The sequence below is a fragment of the Leptodactylus fuscus genome, chromosome 4 (genome assembly GCF_031893055.1).
Source record: "Leptodactylus fuscus isolate aLepFus1 chromosome 4, aLepFus1.hap2, whole genome shotgun sequence".
Classification (NCBI taxonomy): Eukaryota; Metazoa; Chordata; class Amphibia; order Anura; family Leptodactylidae; genus Leptodactylus; species Leptodactylus fuscus.
Genome location: NC_134268.1, coordinates 101,805,374 through 101,821,636, shown reverse-complemented (window position 1 = coordinate 101,821,636; position 16,263 = coordinate 101,805,374). Strand labels below are relative to the sequence as shown.

Sequence of the window (16,263 nt, the reverse complement as noted above, 5' to 3'; positions counted from 1 at the left end):
GCAGTCATTTGGACTGAAGTTGCAGCTCTCTGGGGGAGATTTATCAAACAAAATACACCAGAATTCGGATGCAATGAGAGTCTAAAAACTGTTTAATGGGCCACATTTATCTGGCATTTTTAGATACTTTTCAAACACTTATGACTTATAAGATAACGGACTCTTGCACTCCAATAGATGCTTAAGAGCTCCAATTTTATTTTATCCGTACAGTTTAAGATGAAACATTTTGGTCAATACATTTTGACCTTCATGAGTCATTGGATAAAGGAGGATGGAGCAGCATGGATTCAGAGTAAAGGAGGAGATGTATGCTTGATTTGGTTACTATATGGATGGAAAATCTCTGAGCACCTCCTCTTGTGCCTCACTGAATGACGCATCATTATTACTCACCTTATATGAGGAGGGGGTATGCCTTAGCAGGAAAAGGGCATAGCTTTGTTGGAAATAGGCGCGTCCTAAGTTACAACAACATGCACCGAAATTTTGACACATTTTGTTAAGTAAACCAAGCCAACTAATAGGAGGTGTAAAGTTAGACTAGATAGTCTAAGAATGTGAACATTTAACTGTGTAGTATCTACCGTATATACTCGAGTATAAGTCGACTCGAATATAAGCTGACCCCACTAATTTTACCACAAAAACAGGGAAAACTTATTGACTCGAATATAAGCCGAGGGGAGAAAATGCATGACATTATGTTTGTGCTCATGTTAATCCTAGCCGGCTTTGGGCCTATATGGTAATATCCCAGATGTCATGTGGTCTGGAATATTACCATATAGGTCCAAAGCCTGTGGTAGTAGTAATAGCCGGTTACTACTAGCACAGGCTTTGGGCCTGTATGGCAACAGGCTGCTACCGCTACCATAAGGCTTTGGGCCTGTATGATAATGCCCCATTGTCGGAAGCCACGACAGTTGCAGCTAGCTGCAGCAGGCGCATTTTGGTCTGGAGTCTGATGTGGCTTCCCGCTTCACATTCCGGACTGTTTTACTCCATGTAAAATAGCCCTTATGCTTTTATTTCTTCTATTCTGCAGATACAGAACTTTTCATATACCCAAGCACAAGGTCTCAAAATAATGGAATACGTAAATAAATGTCTGCACTTAACTAATTTGGGTATAAATGGCAATTTTTTCACCAAGAGCCTCACATGTGAATATAGTTTATACAATGATCATGCACTTTTCCACTTCAGCTCAGATTGCATATACAAGGAGATCAACCACAACTGTAGACGTACTATCATAAAGGTCTTGAATTTCTTCTTGCAAGTCTAACTAGTGTACCTTAAGAAAACAAAACGTGCTCCTATTATTCATCCCTGCCTTTCCTATATATAGCTTGTGCTTGTGTCTGATGTAGACCAGTTTCCTGTCCTCTATTTTAAGAGAGCGATCTGCCTAAAAATCAAAAGGTAACTAATGACAGGGGCATGTTTTATGAGTTATGCCGGCGACTGAAGGGAAGATCATTGAAATGTAGCTTCTTAAGTCTGTGCGGGCAGGGTGAAGCAAAGATTAAATGCTTGATAAAGTAGAACTCAGAGGTTACTGAAACAAACATTTCTGTTAGAATAAGCAAATAAAGAACACTACATCTAATAGACGGGTACACATGTTAAGAAAAGGGACGCTTTCTCTAGCCTAAACAACCTTTCTTTGTTTAAACCCTTAGCCCGCTAGCTGCAACTCCTTTGACCTGTAAAAGCTGACAACCTGGCAGAACAAGTCACACAAGGATATCACTTGGGGACAACTGTGGCCTTTTCAATTGTCTTATAATAAAGCTGGCTATGGACAAAAGCTGGAAATCATTCTTAAGGTGGGCTATCATTTCAGCAGATACCATTACAGGCATATGAAGCTCTGACTAAGGTTGTTAGAGGTCATAAGTGAATCATTCTTATCACAACTGATCGGATGTGTTGTAACATATGTACGACTTAATAAATTCTTTAGTCTACAGTCAGGTTATGAGTTGCATGGATTAGCAGCCATTACCAGTACATAGGGGATGTATTACATCTTATCTGCACACTAAAATAGGATGGCGGTTCAATCAAGCATCAAATTAAAATGACTAAACAGATTGGATTGAAAAACCTATTAGACCAGAGGACCTGTTTCATTTCAAATTCTTCAGATTGCTAGAAGAAAATAGAATATCGCTTTGGGATGACCAGTCCCAGCTGAAGAACAATTCATTCTGGTGTCATAATGAAAAAGTCCATCGGATCTGCTACATTGAGTATCCTCAATTAGCTACAAGGTAATGTCAGAAATTATATTTAACTTGGTCCAGTGCTTTCTGCAAAATGCACTTTTATTCATATCATGAATAAATCATACTGTGGCTCGATTGTGGTATATCAAAACCACCAAGATATGCCTATATAAATACACACAAAGTACATACAAATATATGTAATTTCCATTCCATCACAAGTTAATCAGTAGGTAGTAGGGTTGAGCCAATCTTGAGATTTTAGGATCGTTTTTAAAATCCGATTTCCAATCATTTTCCATTCAAACCCGATCCCAATGCAAGTCAATGGGATTTTTTTAATAATCGAAGATCGGATTTTAAAAACGATCCTATTCACTACATAGCAGTGAGGTAAATACAGTGGTACTACACAGCAGGTTACTACTGCAGGAGCATAGGAGCTATTCAATTTATCAAAGCGCACATTATATCAGCAGCAGTTCAATATCTTTAATGGACTGTGGTAACCAGTAAAGTTAAAGGGGCTCTATCAGCAAAATTATAAAGGCTATTCAGGCACAGCTAATCTTATTTTAAACCCTCCTCACGTTTTAAAATAAAACTATAAAAACATATATGTAAATCATACCTTAGCGTGCACCCTGGGCGGTCATGCACGATCCGACGTCATCTTCTGACACACCTTCCTCTTCTTTAATCTTCTTCGACGCCCTCCGGTCCTGGCTCTTCCCCGGCTTCATCGTTGTCTTCTTCCAGTGGTTCAAATCCGATTGGATCAAATCTGGTGTGTGCGCACTGCCATTGAGAAAAATGGAGCCAGAGCGTGCGCAGTAACTCCGGAGGGAGCGCTACTGCGCACGCGCCCGAATTTGAACCAATCGGATTTGAACCGCCGGAAGAAGACGACGATGAAGCCGGGGAAGAGCCAGGGCCTGAGGGCGTTGCCGAAAGAAGAAGAAAGAAGAGGTAGGCGTGCCAGAAGATGACGTCGGACTGTGGATACATATATGTTTTTATAGTTTTATTTTAAAACGGGAGGGGGGTTTAAAATAACATTAGCGGTGCCTGAATAGCCTTTTTAAAGGCTATTCACACATATGTGGGGCTCATACAGCATAATTTTGCTGATAGAGCCCCTTTAAAGTGTTTGTGCCATCTCAAGGATTCTATCTATTCTGCTGTCTTATGTAAATTGAAGAGTTTTTCCTAAATATATTGGTTTTTGCAATGCTGCTTTGTTTTCCTGTTATGTGAGCCGGACCAGTGTGATAAGACTGTATAGTGGCAAAAAGTCGGTGATTTATTCCCAGATGCCTAGAGAAAGGTTTCAGTCCATGAACCGAAACATTGCATCGGGGAATAAATCACTAACCTTTTATTGCCACTATTGGAGTGCTATCGGATTCTGCTTTGTTTCTATATACATTGGGAGGTGGCCACATCGCTGTTGGAACTGCACCTATATGGTATTGCTGTGCTGCTTTGAAGATATATTTTCTATGCTCTCACTGTTACCTGTTTAATAATAAAGCAGTGTCTTATCTCTCTATGTAAACACATAGATAACACTGAGTTCTTCTCTAGAAACATGCACATATTATTTGATCAGCATTTATGTTAGATTTCTAATAACCATAATGAGTATTGTGTCCTGTTCAGCAAGCTGGGGGGAGGCAGCTTTGACTGTTTGATAAGGAATACAGGAAGTGAGAAGAAGAGACAGTAGACAAAGCTGCTGAAACAGGGAGATGGGAAAAACCCTTTAACTTGCACCGCTTTCAGCAAAATACTATGAATGACTTTCCATGAATACATGCCTTACTTACACGATCAAGGTGTTAATTCAATGGACCCATTTAGAATTCATACTTTAATAAAATATATAAATGTATATAGATATATTTTTTAAGTTTTATTACTGAGGTAGAATTATAGGCTTGATTTACGTCTTGCATACAACCATAGCAATATTTAGTGAACCTCTACCACCTTATAGGGCAATATAATTTTATTTTTGGCATTAACATGTTTGTGTCAAGGAGATTATATGTAATGCCAAATAAAATTGTTTAAAGTATGTATATGGGAGACACATTGCATATTCCTCCCATAATCCCTTGCAGTGGAGCAACTATGGCTGTATCACACACCTAATAGGTGGTCTCTCCATAAGGATGGACAATATCCCCATAGTATGTATATGGTAAGTTTTAATGTAATACACATACTAGTTCATACTAACACAAGGCAAGTGGGGGCCCAGTAACTTCAAGGAAAGCCTCTGGATCAGGGGCTGAAATTGCACGGCCATAATATGTCCATATAATATGGATTGTATTACAGCTGCAAATCCTACTCTGGCCATGGATGGCGTAAAGGGAGTGATAAAATGTCCTCAGCGTATATAACATGGACATATTATGGACATGCGAATCCAGCCTCCGATTACACAACAGTTAAGCAGAAAAAGTGGCTGCTGATGCAGATTGTGCATCTATTTTCTAAACTGTATATTTAAGTTTTATTTTATTTTTTTTTATCATGAATCCTGCACTTCTATCAGATGTGTTTGAGACCATTACATTTAGTCTGGTTTAGAGTAAAGCAATGTTCTGTATTATTAAATTATGAGGCACAAAACATTAATGCAGAAGTCTACATGAGGTCTTCCTGACGCCCATAGAGCTTTATTTATATGCCAATATCCTGCTGGACTTTTCCACTGTTTTGCTATAACAATTTGCCTCAAAGTTATTTGAAATATCTCCAAGTCTAACTCTGACAATAGATCAAAAACACTCAGATTTAACATTTCTTTGTTTAGTCAAATATTCTACTATGGACAGGGCATAAAATTAAAGCTCCTTGAAGTTTGTGTATTGCTGCCTACTGAGAAGAAATAAAGCTTAGGTTACAAGTTCTTATAGTTAGGGAGGAACTCTGGATACCCTAGCTGAGAACCTACAAAATAAATAGCAGGTTATTCTATACAAAGTGAAGTGACATCCCTACATGACATGAGCAAAGGTGAGGAAACACCTGTCCTAGTTAGTGGGTGCAGACACTTTATGCACCGGCATATACTCAGACATGACGCAGTACATACAATTATATCTGCTCCTCTAGAGTTACTCAATTCATGTACCAGCAACTACTCAGCCTGCCTTTCTTACTCCACACCACACAAGGGGACTGGTAGAAGATGGCAGTTCTCAGGTGCAACAGTTTCAACCAAGTTCTGAACACCCTTGAAAAGACAAATCATTGGGTGCTTCATGGAATAAAGGGGTTATCCAGTTTGTAGTACCGGTAGCACATCCTTAGGGTAGGTCAACAATATTAAGTTGGCAAGGGTCTGACAGCCAAGACCTCCTTAGATCTGCTGTTTAGAGATGATCACATGCCAGGGAATTCGCTGCTCACTTGCTGTACAATTTGTAGTTATGAGTTTTGGTCCTGCCACGTTCACACAGCAAGTATAGGTTGGACTTGATGGACTAATGTCTTTATCCAACCTCATCAACTATGTAACTATGTAAGTGAGTAGCGCAACTTCCAGCATGTAAACATTACCAGGAGCCGCTCTGTCCCTGAACAGCACACATCTATGAGAGTCTCTACTGTCAGACCTTCGCACATCTAATAGTGATGACCTATCCTAAAGCATAGGCCATCAGTATTAGAAACTGGAAACCCCTTTAAAGTCATCCAGCAGGATAAGCAATTTTAGAAATGGGACAGAATAGGTTAAAAAAAAAAAAAAAAAAAAAGAATGAATTACTCATGTCACTGATCTTCCATGATCCTTTGCTGCTCTTTACTTCTACTTCTAACCTATTCTGACTTTAAAAAAAAAAAAAAAAAAAAAAAAACACTAACAAAACCACACACACCTGACAATCCCTTTACGTTTCCCAACCGGAACGTGGGCACACAAATTTGATATCATCATGAGCAATGCAAAGTGTGACTATGTTGACTAGAATGGTGTGAAGTGCACTAACTAATGGGCTGTGAAGCTGCGGAAACATATTTTCTGGAGGGATAAATCACGCTTCAACGTCTGGTAGGCTGATAGACAAATCTGTATTTAATGGATGCCTGGAGAACATTTCCTACCCAATTGCACAAAGCCAACTGTTATGTTTAATGGCGGAAAAATAATTGTCTTGGGTTGGTGAATGAATGGTTTGCTGAAGGCCCATTAGTTGCAGCCAAGGGAAATCTTAATGCTATTGCATACAATGCTATTCTAAAGAACTGCAAGCTAACATTGCAACAATAGTTTGAAGTTCCCCATGACAAAAGTCTCTGTGCACAGAATGCAGTCTATTAAAATAAAAGTATGGCGTAGGAGAACATGACCTCAATCCAAATGAGAACTTTAGACAATTATTTCCCATTGTCTTACACAGCGTCATCATATTCTGCAGCACTTTACAGATTAGGCTTTTTGACAATAAACCAGGGCTATCAACATCAAAAGCAAACATCATTGATGCAATTGTGTATGAATGGATGCCAATCCTTGAAGCCGTGTTTCAAAATGGACTGGAAAGCCTCTTTTAGAATAATGAAAGATGCTAGAGCTCCAAATTGGGGTGGTGCCACCACTGTGTGTGACAGTACATGGTTTTGAAATCAAATATTGAAGCAGCAAAAAAGGATTTGATCAGGGGCGTAAGTAGCCAGGACTGGGCCCTCCAGCAAACTTTTGCCCCCCCCCCCCCCCCATGGCATAGCACCCTCTTCTTCTTGGCCTCCCACAAAGAATAACACTCCATTTGCACACACTATAATACTCCACAGTGGCCCCTGCACACAATATTATGCCCCTCAGCGGCCCCAGTACACAGTATTATGCCCCATAGTGGACCACCCAAACATTATTATGCCCCCATGAATTATTATTATACTCTGGGGTCTTTCAGATCCCAGAGTATAATGATTAGAGGCCCAGGGGAGGTAAGGGGAGCATAGAAACCAGTGTTACATACTTCCCCTGGGCTCTAGCACACTCTCTGTTGCTTTCAGCCCTTAAACCAGATTTACCACAGTCTCTGATGTATATTCGCAATGCTTCACTGAATGTGTGAATGACACATAATAAGTTTACAAAAAAAAAAGTGTATACTTTGTATATGTATATTTTATATTAAAATCAATGGGGAAAACTGATCAAACTGACACATCTTACAAAGAATGAAGTCAAGAGAGCTACTCTAACCAATCTGTTCAGTCTTCCCCCCACTTATTTGTACAGGAGGGAATGCATGGAAACCCTGTCCACACTATTGCTTGGGGAGTGGGGGGTATGACAGGAAGTAAGACCCACAAAACATTATCAAAATACTATAAAAATGTTTTCCTTTGTGAAAACAAAAACTACAAGGTTATATTTTTTTAATTTGCTGTAATCCAGAACCGTAGGCTTTTGTCTTTTTGTTCCTGCTATGATGGGAACTATTTTTCTGCATATACCTAGTCACACCAAACATTCACATTCTAACCGTCCTCAGTGCTGCAGTGAATAATCTACTCAGACATATCATTACTATCAGAGATTTATTACCTGCCTTAAGGCTGGAAAGAAGTGTTTGTCAGCATTTAAGACACTGAGAAAATACTCTAGATTTAAAAGGATTAGTTTTCCCAGTTACACTATTTTGCAGCTTCAGTTTAGGTGCCATATATTCATACACAGATCTGTAGCAGAGGAAAATGTGAAACTAGACGTCAGTTCCATAAAGACAAATGGTTGTTTCTGTCACATGTAAAAGGGTTTTTACAAGCTCCATTAATAAGAGAAACACAGAAATTTCTAAAAAGTCAACATAATTTTAATTTAAACTTAAAGGGTTTTTCCAGGCAAGCTATCCCATCCACAAGTAACTAACTAAGCCCACCCCACATCATACTTACCTAGCTTCCAATCTGGGAGACTGCTCCTCCTTTTTTCTTCACTGTGCACAGATTGGAGACACTTCTCTTCCTCTCTCCTAGCCTGTGCACAGACCGGAAGTAACTGTGAGGCCAGTAGAAATGGAGTACCAACTGTGCAAGCGCTTCATTAGAGGAAGAGAGGAGAAGCCGTTCCCGGACAGGAAAGCACATAACTATTGTTGGGGAAGCGGGGAGTACTGGTGATGTTCAGTTTCAGAAGCAGTGAAATGAAAAGTCACCGGATTATCAGAAAGAATTCCCGGAGTGGTCATGGGGGTAATTATACTTTTAAAAAAAATAATAAATAAATAGAAGTAAATTACAAGTTAGGAGAGAAGAGTTAGTTTAGGGGGACATTTGTATTTGATCCCAGACAACCTCTTTAAGGATACTGTGAAACCAAGGACAAGATAAGGAATAAAGGTCTGATAGCTGGAGGTTTGACTGCTAGGACCCCCAGCAATAAGGAAAACAGGGCCACGAAAGTTTCCCAGTTCACCGCACCATTCACATAGAGCATTTAGGGAACCTTTCATGCCTCAGCTCTCCTGATCACCGGGGTTCTCTGCAATCAGACTGCCAGAAATCTCACACTTATCACTTAAACTTTAGATAATAAATGTCATTCTGTCTCATTCTGAGTTTACAAAGTATGAAAAACACATTTGCAGCTGTTTTTAGATCAAGATTTTTTTATGACAATTTTAGTGTTGAGTTTGCTGTTTATCAAGTGCTAAAGAGAAGCTTAAAGGGGTTGTCCCATCACAAGGATCCTATCTATACTGCTTGTTAATGTGGATATAAGACTTTTCCTAAATACACTGCTTCAGTAAAACTGCTTTGTTTGTCCACTATCTCACTTTATTCAATTCTTTGTGGCCACAACCCTGACTTAGCTGCTCATGAGTCAAGTGATGTATCTGCCTGCTCTCAGGGAGGAGGGGCTAAGTGTACGGGAGCGAGTCTGTGTTTCTAGCTATTCCTGTGTCTACACCATGTGACCTAGGTCCCTGCTCTCAGATAGGGGAGAGGAGCTGCTTTCATTTCTTCTGTTCTCCCAGTTATCAGGCTAGCTAATTCAATTGTGTTCATTATGGCAGAGACAGGCAGTCTCTGTATGTAACACAGAATGGAGTTGCTGCTGCTTGTACTTCATAGTCCAATATGGGCTGGCGGAGCTACATGTGAATTTGGGGGCAGAGCTAAACGGCAGGTTGCATGTGAAACCCCGCCCACCAAATGATGCAAGAAACCAGGAAGAAAGAAGATTTTACAGCAGTAAAGACTGATGAGTATGTGAGGTGGGAATACCCCTTTAAGTGAAAAAGAAAAAAAAAATATATACATTGTCCTGCCTGTTAGAAAGGTGCATTACGTAAATTGTAGTGAAGGCAATCCTCTTGCTAATGGCTGTATTCATGGATCCTAAGCTGTGTCACAAGTCTATATATACAATCTGTATCAAAGTGTCTGATACTATTTCATAAATTTGTCATTCTAAAGCCTGGTTCACATCTGCATTCGGTATTCTGTTCGGGGAGTCCACATGGGGACCCCACGAACACAATACTGAACGCATTGACAAGTGGTGAGCTTATGAAAGCACACTGACCCCACGAGTCATGCGGAGAGGAAAGTAGTTCATGAAGTACACTTTAAAAACTATGGCCCACAGCAAGTTAGACAGTCTTTGGACACACATTATAGCAGAATTCCAGTGTACTTTGCTTGATAAATCTCCCTCAGTGTCCTATGTGTGGACAGGGACTCAGTTGCTCTAGTTATTCCTTTGAGAGCCGTGATGTGACTCACGGGGAATGAACAGAAAACCTGACTTCCTGTCCACAAAAACGCAGCTGTGTCAGTTGGACAGTCACATGACACAGCTAAGGACCAGAAGTGGGAGGATAATTCACAAACACAGCCACTGGTAAGAAGGTTCCCTGAATTACAACGGACATCATGTACACTTTTAATTGACCAGTGAGTAAAAGTTTGTCTGGGAGAGAAACTTGAAGCAGTCTTTGAAACGTTTCTTTGAGCCGGACCCAGAAGAAAGAAAGAAAAGTGTACAGTAAGGTTGTAGGCTAGTTTAATTCTAGCTTTGTAATGTCCGACCCTGTGACAGATCAGAAAAACGGACAATACAAGACTTGTGTAATATCAGTCTGACACCTCTCTTTTGTACCCATTGTAGCGTTTGGCTCAAAAACTGCATGTGTTATTCCAGCCTAAAGCAAAAAAAAAAAAGATAAATCAAGAATATAAATTCAAGTACCCAATTCTAACAACAGAATACATCTGCAAGCTAGAAAATGGGTCATATCAAGACAGTTGAAATGTCAAAACAGCAAAATATGTAAATGTTACAAGCACAGGTGCTGGCAAAGACTACAAGTCCAGGCATGCAATGAAAGACATAAATCTAGTGCTTTTACGGACAGCAAATAGAGTTACTTTTCAACTTGCATGCTACAGTAATATTCACAATTCATAAATTCTGGCAGAAGTGAATAAATATGAACCTGCTGGATAATCTCTAAATAGAGCAATCTGGAGCCTGTTTACACTATAAAGACGATAATAATACTCTCTAGATTAGGGATGGGCAACCTTCAGCCCTGGTGCTGCTCCTCCGCCGGATCACGTAAACCTTTATTGTTAGAAGAACATACCACCACATGTGTGGATAGTTTAGAAGGTTTCTTTAAGACAGATAATGCATTCAGCTTGTTTTCCTTCAGTGTTAACATTGTAGATTGATATTTATAAATCATCTCTGAAACGTGTTTTTAGTACATCTGTGTGAAGCAGAGGGAACAAAAAGTATGGGTTGGGCAGTTGGGAGTCAGAATTGTGGAGTCTGAGATGGGTTAGGTAGGCTGAAGCCCCAAATTGCGGAAAACTTTTTTTGGGGGGTTATTTGTTTTGGGGGGTGGGGGTTGCAGATTTTGCTGCATTTCTTTTTTTTTTTTTTTGAGCCAAAGCCAAGAGTGGCTACAAAAGGAATAGGAAGTACTTATACTTCTACCTTCTGTTCAATTCACTCCTGGCTTTGGCTTAAAAAAAAACTAATAAACAAATGCTGCAACAAAAAAAATCTGCATTTCCACAACATATGGCCTGAGCCTTAAGCTCCTTGCATACGACCATATGAAAGGTCAGTGCAGAGCTCCCAACCGACCCAGATTCCGCGGGACTGTTCCGATTTCAGAATGCTGTCCCACGGTCCCGGACGGCACGCCACTTGTCCCACTATGCCTCTGAAGTGTTTTGCTTGTTACATTTTTCCCCTGCTCACAACCTGCTCTTTTCCTAGATAATGGCTGACTAATATACTCAAAAGGGCCTGTCTGACATCAGATGGTCACGTGACTGGTTAGGCGTGTCTTTGTATCTCGTACAGCGCAAGAAGATGGAGAGATGTGGAGTGTAACGTACTGGGGGGGCAAAGGGGGAAATGTGAGGTGCAGGGTGGACTGTATGTGTGGGAGAGAAATGGGGTACAGGGTGGACTGTGTGTGTAGGAGAGATATGGGGTGCAGGGTGGACTGTGGGGGGCTTTGAGCTGTAAGGTACTCTGGGGTAGGAGAGATGTGGGGTGCAGGGTGTACCCAACGAGAAATGGATGGGAATGGGTGGAGTCAATTTAGAAGTGCGTGGGGCTAAATTTGCCATGACCCATTCACATTTTGTCCATCTTTCTGTCCTTTAAAAGCTATCTGGTTTTTCTCAGATAGCACACTGACCCATTTATTTCTATAGGTCCGTACACATGACCATGGATTACATGGTCCCGTGTATGGGTCAAAAGTCTATGTGGCAAAATATGGAACAAGTCCTATTTCTGTCCGATTTTGATGCCCTGCTTCCTCAGCTCTTATTCATTGAATAAATGGGGCCACGGAAGCACGGCACTTTACAGGCGGCACATGGATGAAATCAGTGTGTCGCCTGTGCCTTTCATTCACGGCTGGAGGTAAAGTACACAGTCATGTGCAACCAGCCTTAGAGGATCTTTACTACTTCTGTCTGACAATGGCTATCAGCTATTTTTGAAGTAGTCAGAGTCTGAGCAGGAGTCAGAGTTGAGCTATGGAAAAATAGAGTGAAAGTCTGTGGTTTGCCATATTATGTCTTTGATACATTCACAATATATATGTTGCTGAAATATTTAACTGTCCTTCGTATCTAAACGAGAATTGCAAAAGTCCATGATTGTCAAACATTACCATTAGAGATGAGCGAGTACTGTTCGGATCAGCCGATCCGAACAGCACGCTCCATAGAAATGAATGGATGCACCTGGTACTTCCGCTTTGATGGCGGCCGGCCGCTTAACCCCCCGCGTGCCGGCTATGTCCATTCATTTCTATGCGAGCGTGCTGTTCGGATCGGCTGATCCGAACAGTACTCGCTCATCTCTAATTACCATTTCTGCCTTACGTGAATATACTGTACCCTTCGAACAAGTTTTTTCATTGCAGACTTTGTAGCACATTGTTGCAGATTTTTCAGAAAATTTAAAAGGATCCTATCTTTCAAACCTTTTTTTTTCTAACTAACACGTTGGAATAGCCTTAAGAAAGGCTATTCCTCTCCTACCTTTCGTTGTCTTCTCCATGCCGCCGTTTGCCTTAAATCCCAGTTTTTGTTGGTATGTAAATGAGTTTTTTTCACAGCACCGGGGCAGCCCCAATGCTGCGAGAGAACTTTCCAGTGCTGCCTCTATCTTCGTCTGGAACGAGGTCTTCACCACATCTTCTTCCAGTGGTATCTTCTAACTTCTAGGCCTCAGGCAAAGCCGACTGCACATGTTCATGGCCACAAGAAAAATGGCCACTTACATAGTATAGTCTGTGGGCATGCGCAGTTGGCTTACCCTAGGCCTAGAAGTTGGAAGACACCGCTGGAAGAAGACGCGGTGAAGACCTCGTTCCAGACAAAGATGGAGGCAGCGCTGGAGAGTTCTCTTGCAGCATTGGGGCCGCCCTCTGTGCCGTTTGAGCGCTGGGACCCATCCCCACTGCTGCGAAAGAACTCATTTACATACAGACAAAAAACTAGATTTTTAGGCAAACGACGGCGTGGAGAAGACAACGAAAGGTAGGGGATGAATAGCCTTTCTTAAGGCTATTCCAACATGTTCGTTAGAAAAAAAAGGGTTTGAAAGATAGGATCCCTTTAACGCATTGTAAAACAGAAGATTTCTCCCTAATCCAAGCACATGTGTATGAACAACAGCCAGAGAGCTAGCAGTTGGACCAGCATACAGGTGAAATCTGTCTGAAGGGCATAACCAGGTTAAGAATACATCTAAATAAAGATATAGGAGGAAACTTAACATGAGGGCAATTTTTAAAGGTTAGTTTTACCAATAACTGCATTTACATCATTTGCACCAAATTTAAAAAGTTTCCAAAAAGTGATATTTAAATAAATCTAGTGCATCTAATAAATCTTTACACTGCTTCACTGCAGTCTATGCCAGTTCAAAGCTGACGCAGATTTCAGGCAGTAGAAGTTTTGTGCCATAAATAAAAATAAACGGGGCCAGTGAGTGTGCCCATGCCACGGCCCTTGCCACATCCTTTTTCAGGCAAATGCCAACTAAAAAAAAAATAAAGTTGCATTTTTTATTTTTTTATGCAAAGAACAAGCTTTTACATCGGTTCTGCTCCAGCAAACTGATGAACAAGGCATGATCAAACTGTCTCAATGTGCTGATGAGGTTTTCTTTTCATAAGTGTTAAAAAATGTGCAACAGCAAACAGACATCCGTGCTACAACACAGAGTCATGCAACATTTTTGCAAAAATGCAAACCTAACGGTGCATTTTAGCGCCCAGGCGGACAACAAGATCCACTTGATGTGGCCTTTAGTAAATAGTAGAGGATGATGCTTCAGGTTTTAAACTGCAAATGCTTCGTCTGTCCACGACAGGAAAACACATCATGCTTAGTATGATTTGTTATGCATGATGTCACGCCTGTCCTATCACGCACACTGATTTAATGATGGGAAACATCACTCTGCCTTACCAATAAAGAAAGCAAGAGCCTAGAAAACTGCTCCGAGCTCCAGCTGCAAGTTGAAACAGGACAGGAGATGAAAGCTTAAGCGATGAGTATACACTGAACCTGCACTGACTCACAGAGGTGTGGAAGGAGGCTGCTGTTCTCCACAAAATCCCACTTTATGACTGGGGCAAGCTTACATCTAATTGTTTTACAATCACAAGGTCTGCTGTATGTATATACCTGTTGTAAGGGCAACCTATATGCTGAGCAACCTGTGCCCTCTCCTTGTACTGCGGTGGTAAAGGGGCCCTAGCAATGTCTTAGGAGGGAGGCCTTTCCCAAGCATAGCTTACCCCTGTCCTTCCAAGTGTTTTCAGCTGCCAGCCTATAGCATACATCTCTAGACCACAACATGTGCATGCTGTTAACGCCATGCATTCCCAGAGAAGAACACCCCCTTCAATCCATGAAAACACGATCCTATGGGCAGTTCTTACAATGAAACGACAATTTCTGCTCTTGAAATAGAATACACTGAAATAACTCAATCATGGCCATGTCACGGGTGCTGGGTGACTCTAAAGCAAACTGCTTATGCAATATACCTCTATAGCCATTACAAGATCTTTGATGTATTCTGTATATCCTTTGGCGTGATCTAGGTATATAGTTGATTGAGATTGCTGCATTGTACCTGCACATACCCAGGTACTGGCAAACACTCGTCTAGGGCAAGGGGAAGGAGTACAATCTTGGCAATTTCTGGCAGTCCCACAGAGATGTACAGAACATCACTGCTCCTAGGTCACCACTGCTACATTCACACAGGGGTACAAGAGACCCCCATTCTCATGGTTGGACCCCAACTAATTAGACAGTAATCCGCTATCTTGTAGCTCAGATATCTACTGGGCACAACCCCTTATGGCCTCTATCTAAATAAGAGGGTTTAAGTATATAATATTCAGAAATATCAAAGCAATAAATCAGTCTTTTAGTAATAACCAGCCCAAATCTCATCTACATTCTTAAGTACACAAAACACTTCAGAAATTAAAGATTGACACTTCCATGAGGGCTCATTACCGTCTGTAATAACCACCTAATGGGAATACTGCTGTAACAAACACTGCAGATAGTTAGTAAACAGCAGAAAACAAACAGAAACAATGTATCCGCACTCCAGACACATCCCAAGCTGCAATGCCATCCAAGGCTGGAGGTGATCCTACATGCTCAGTCCAGGTGTCATGTCCTGGACTGCCAGCATAGGGGGCAGAGCCGGGGGACATGGGCTCTCCCTGGGTTCATACACGAGGCTGCCAGCACTCTGGAGGAGGAATTCTTCACATTCCCCAAGTGAGCGCCACACAAGAAACAAAAGAGCTGGATGTGAGTGAGGAGCACAGGACTGGCTCAGCCGTCCCATCTGCAGCCTCTATGCAGAGCTCCATTCATTAGCAGGACAATACATGGCAGCTAGGAGGGGTGTGGAGGCGACCTGCATCGGGGACACAAGCCTCACCTTGCTCTTCACCTCCACGGCGCTGCTCGCCACATAGCGCAGAGTCTGGGACTTGCTGAAACTTCGATTCATCTTCGCTGCTTGCCCCCCCTCCCCAACGCCACCCAGCCAAGTTATCCCCAGACTGTAGTGTGGGGGGCACAGGTCCCGAGCTCCCCGGCTCTCCGCAGCAGATGCAGGATCCTCACAAGCACACAGCGGCTCGGTGTCCCTCTAGCTGATGTATTGTGTCTCCAGTCCCAGCGTTCCGCTCCCACAGCCCCGCAGTTCTCTCAGTCAGGAGTGCCTGCTTTAGTAACAGCGCCGCTACAGCTCCTGTTTGGAATGAGCACTGAGCGGTGAGAACCACAAGAGGCCGCACAGTTCAGCAGCGCTCTGTCTCCTGCACTGGAGCTACAGCGCCATCTTGCCGGCTATTGTTGTTGCAAGCTGAAGGCTGTCATTGCAAGCACATAATAATGCTGTTCATAAATTACAGGGCTGAGCCTCGGACAGGAGAGGAGGGGACGCAATCTGGTTTCCTCCCCTTCTTCC

The 16,263-nt window shown here is 41.8% G+C and overlaps 1 protein-coding gene across 1 annotated transcript in view; it reads right to left on the bottom strand.

Moving 5' to 3' along the window:
• The window catches only part of PARD6G (par-6 family cell polarity regulator gamma), a 73,346-nt gene extending 57,307 nt beyond the window's left edge, over positions 1-16,039 (bottom strand). The window contains exon 1 of the mRNA XM_075270949.1: positions 15,730-16,039. Coding sequence (XP_075127050.1) covers positions 15,730-15,801 — 72 coding nt within the window. The 5' untranslated portion in view covers positions 15,802-16,039. The remainder of the gene's footprint in view (positions 1-15,729) is intronic.
• Between the last annotated feature and the right edge of the window lie 224 nt (positions 16,040-16,263).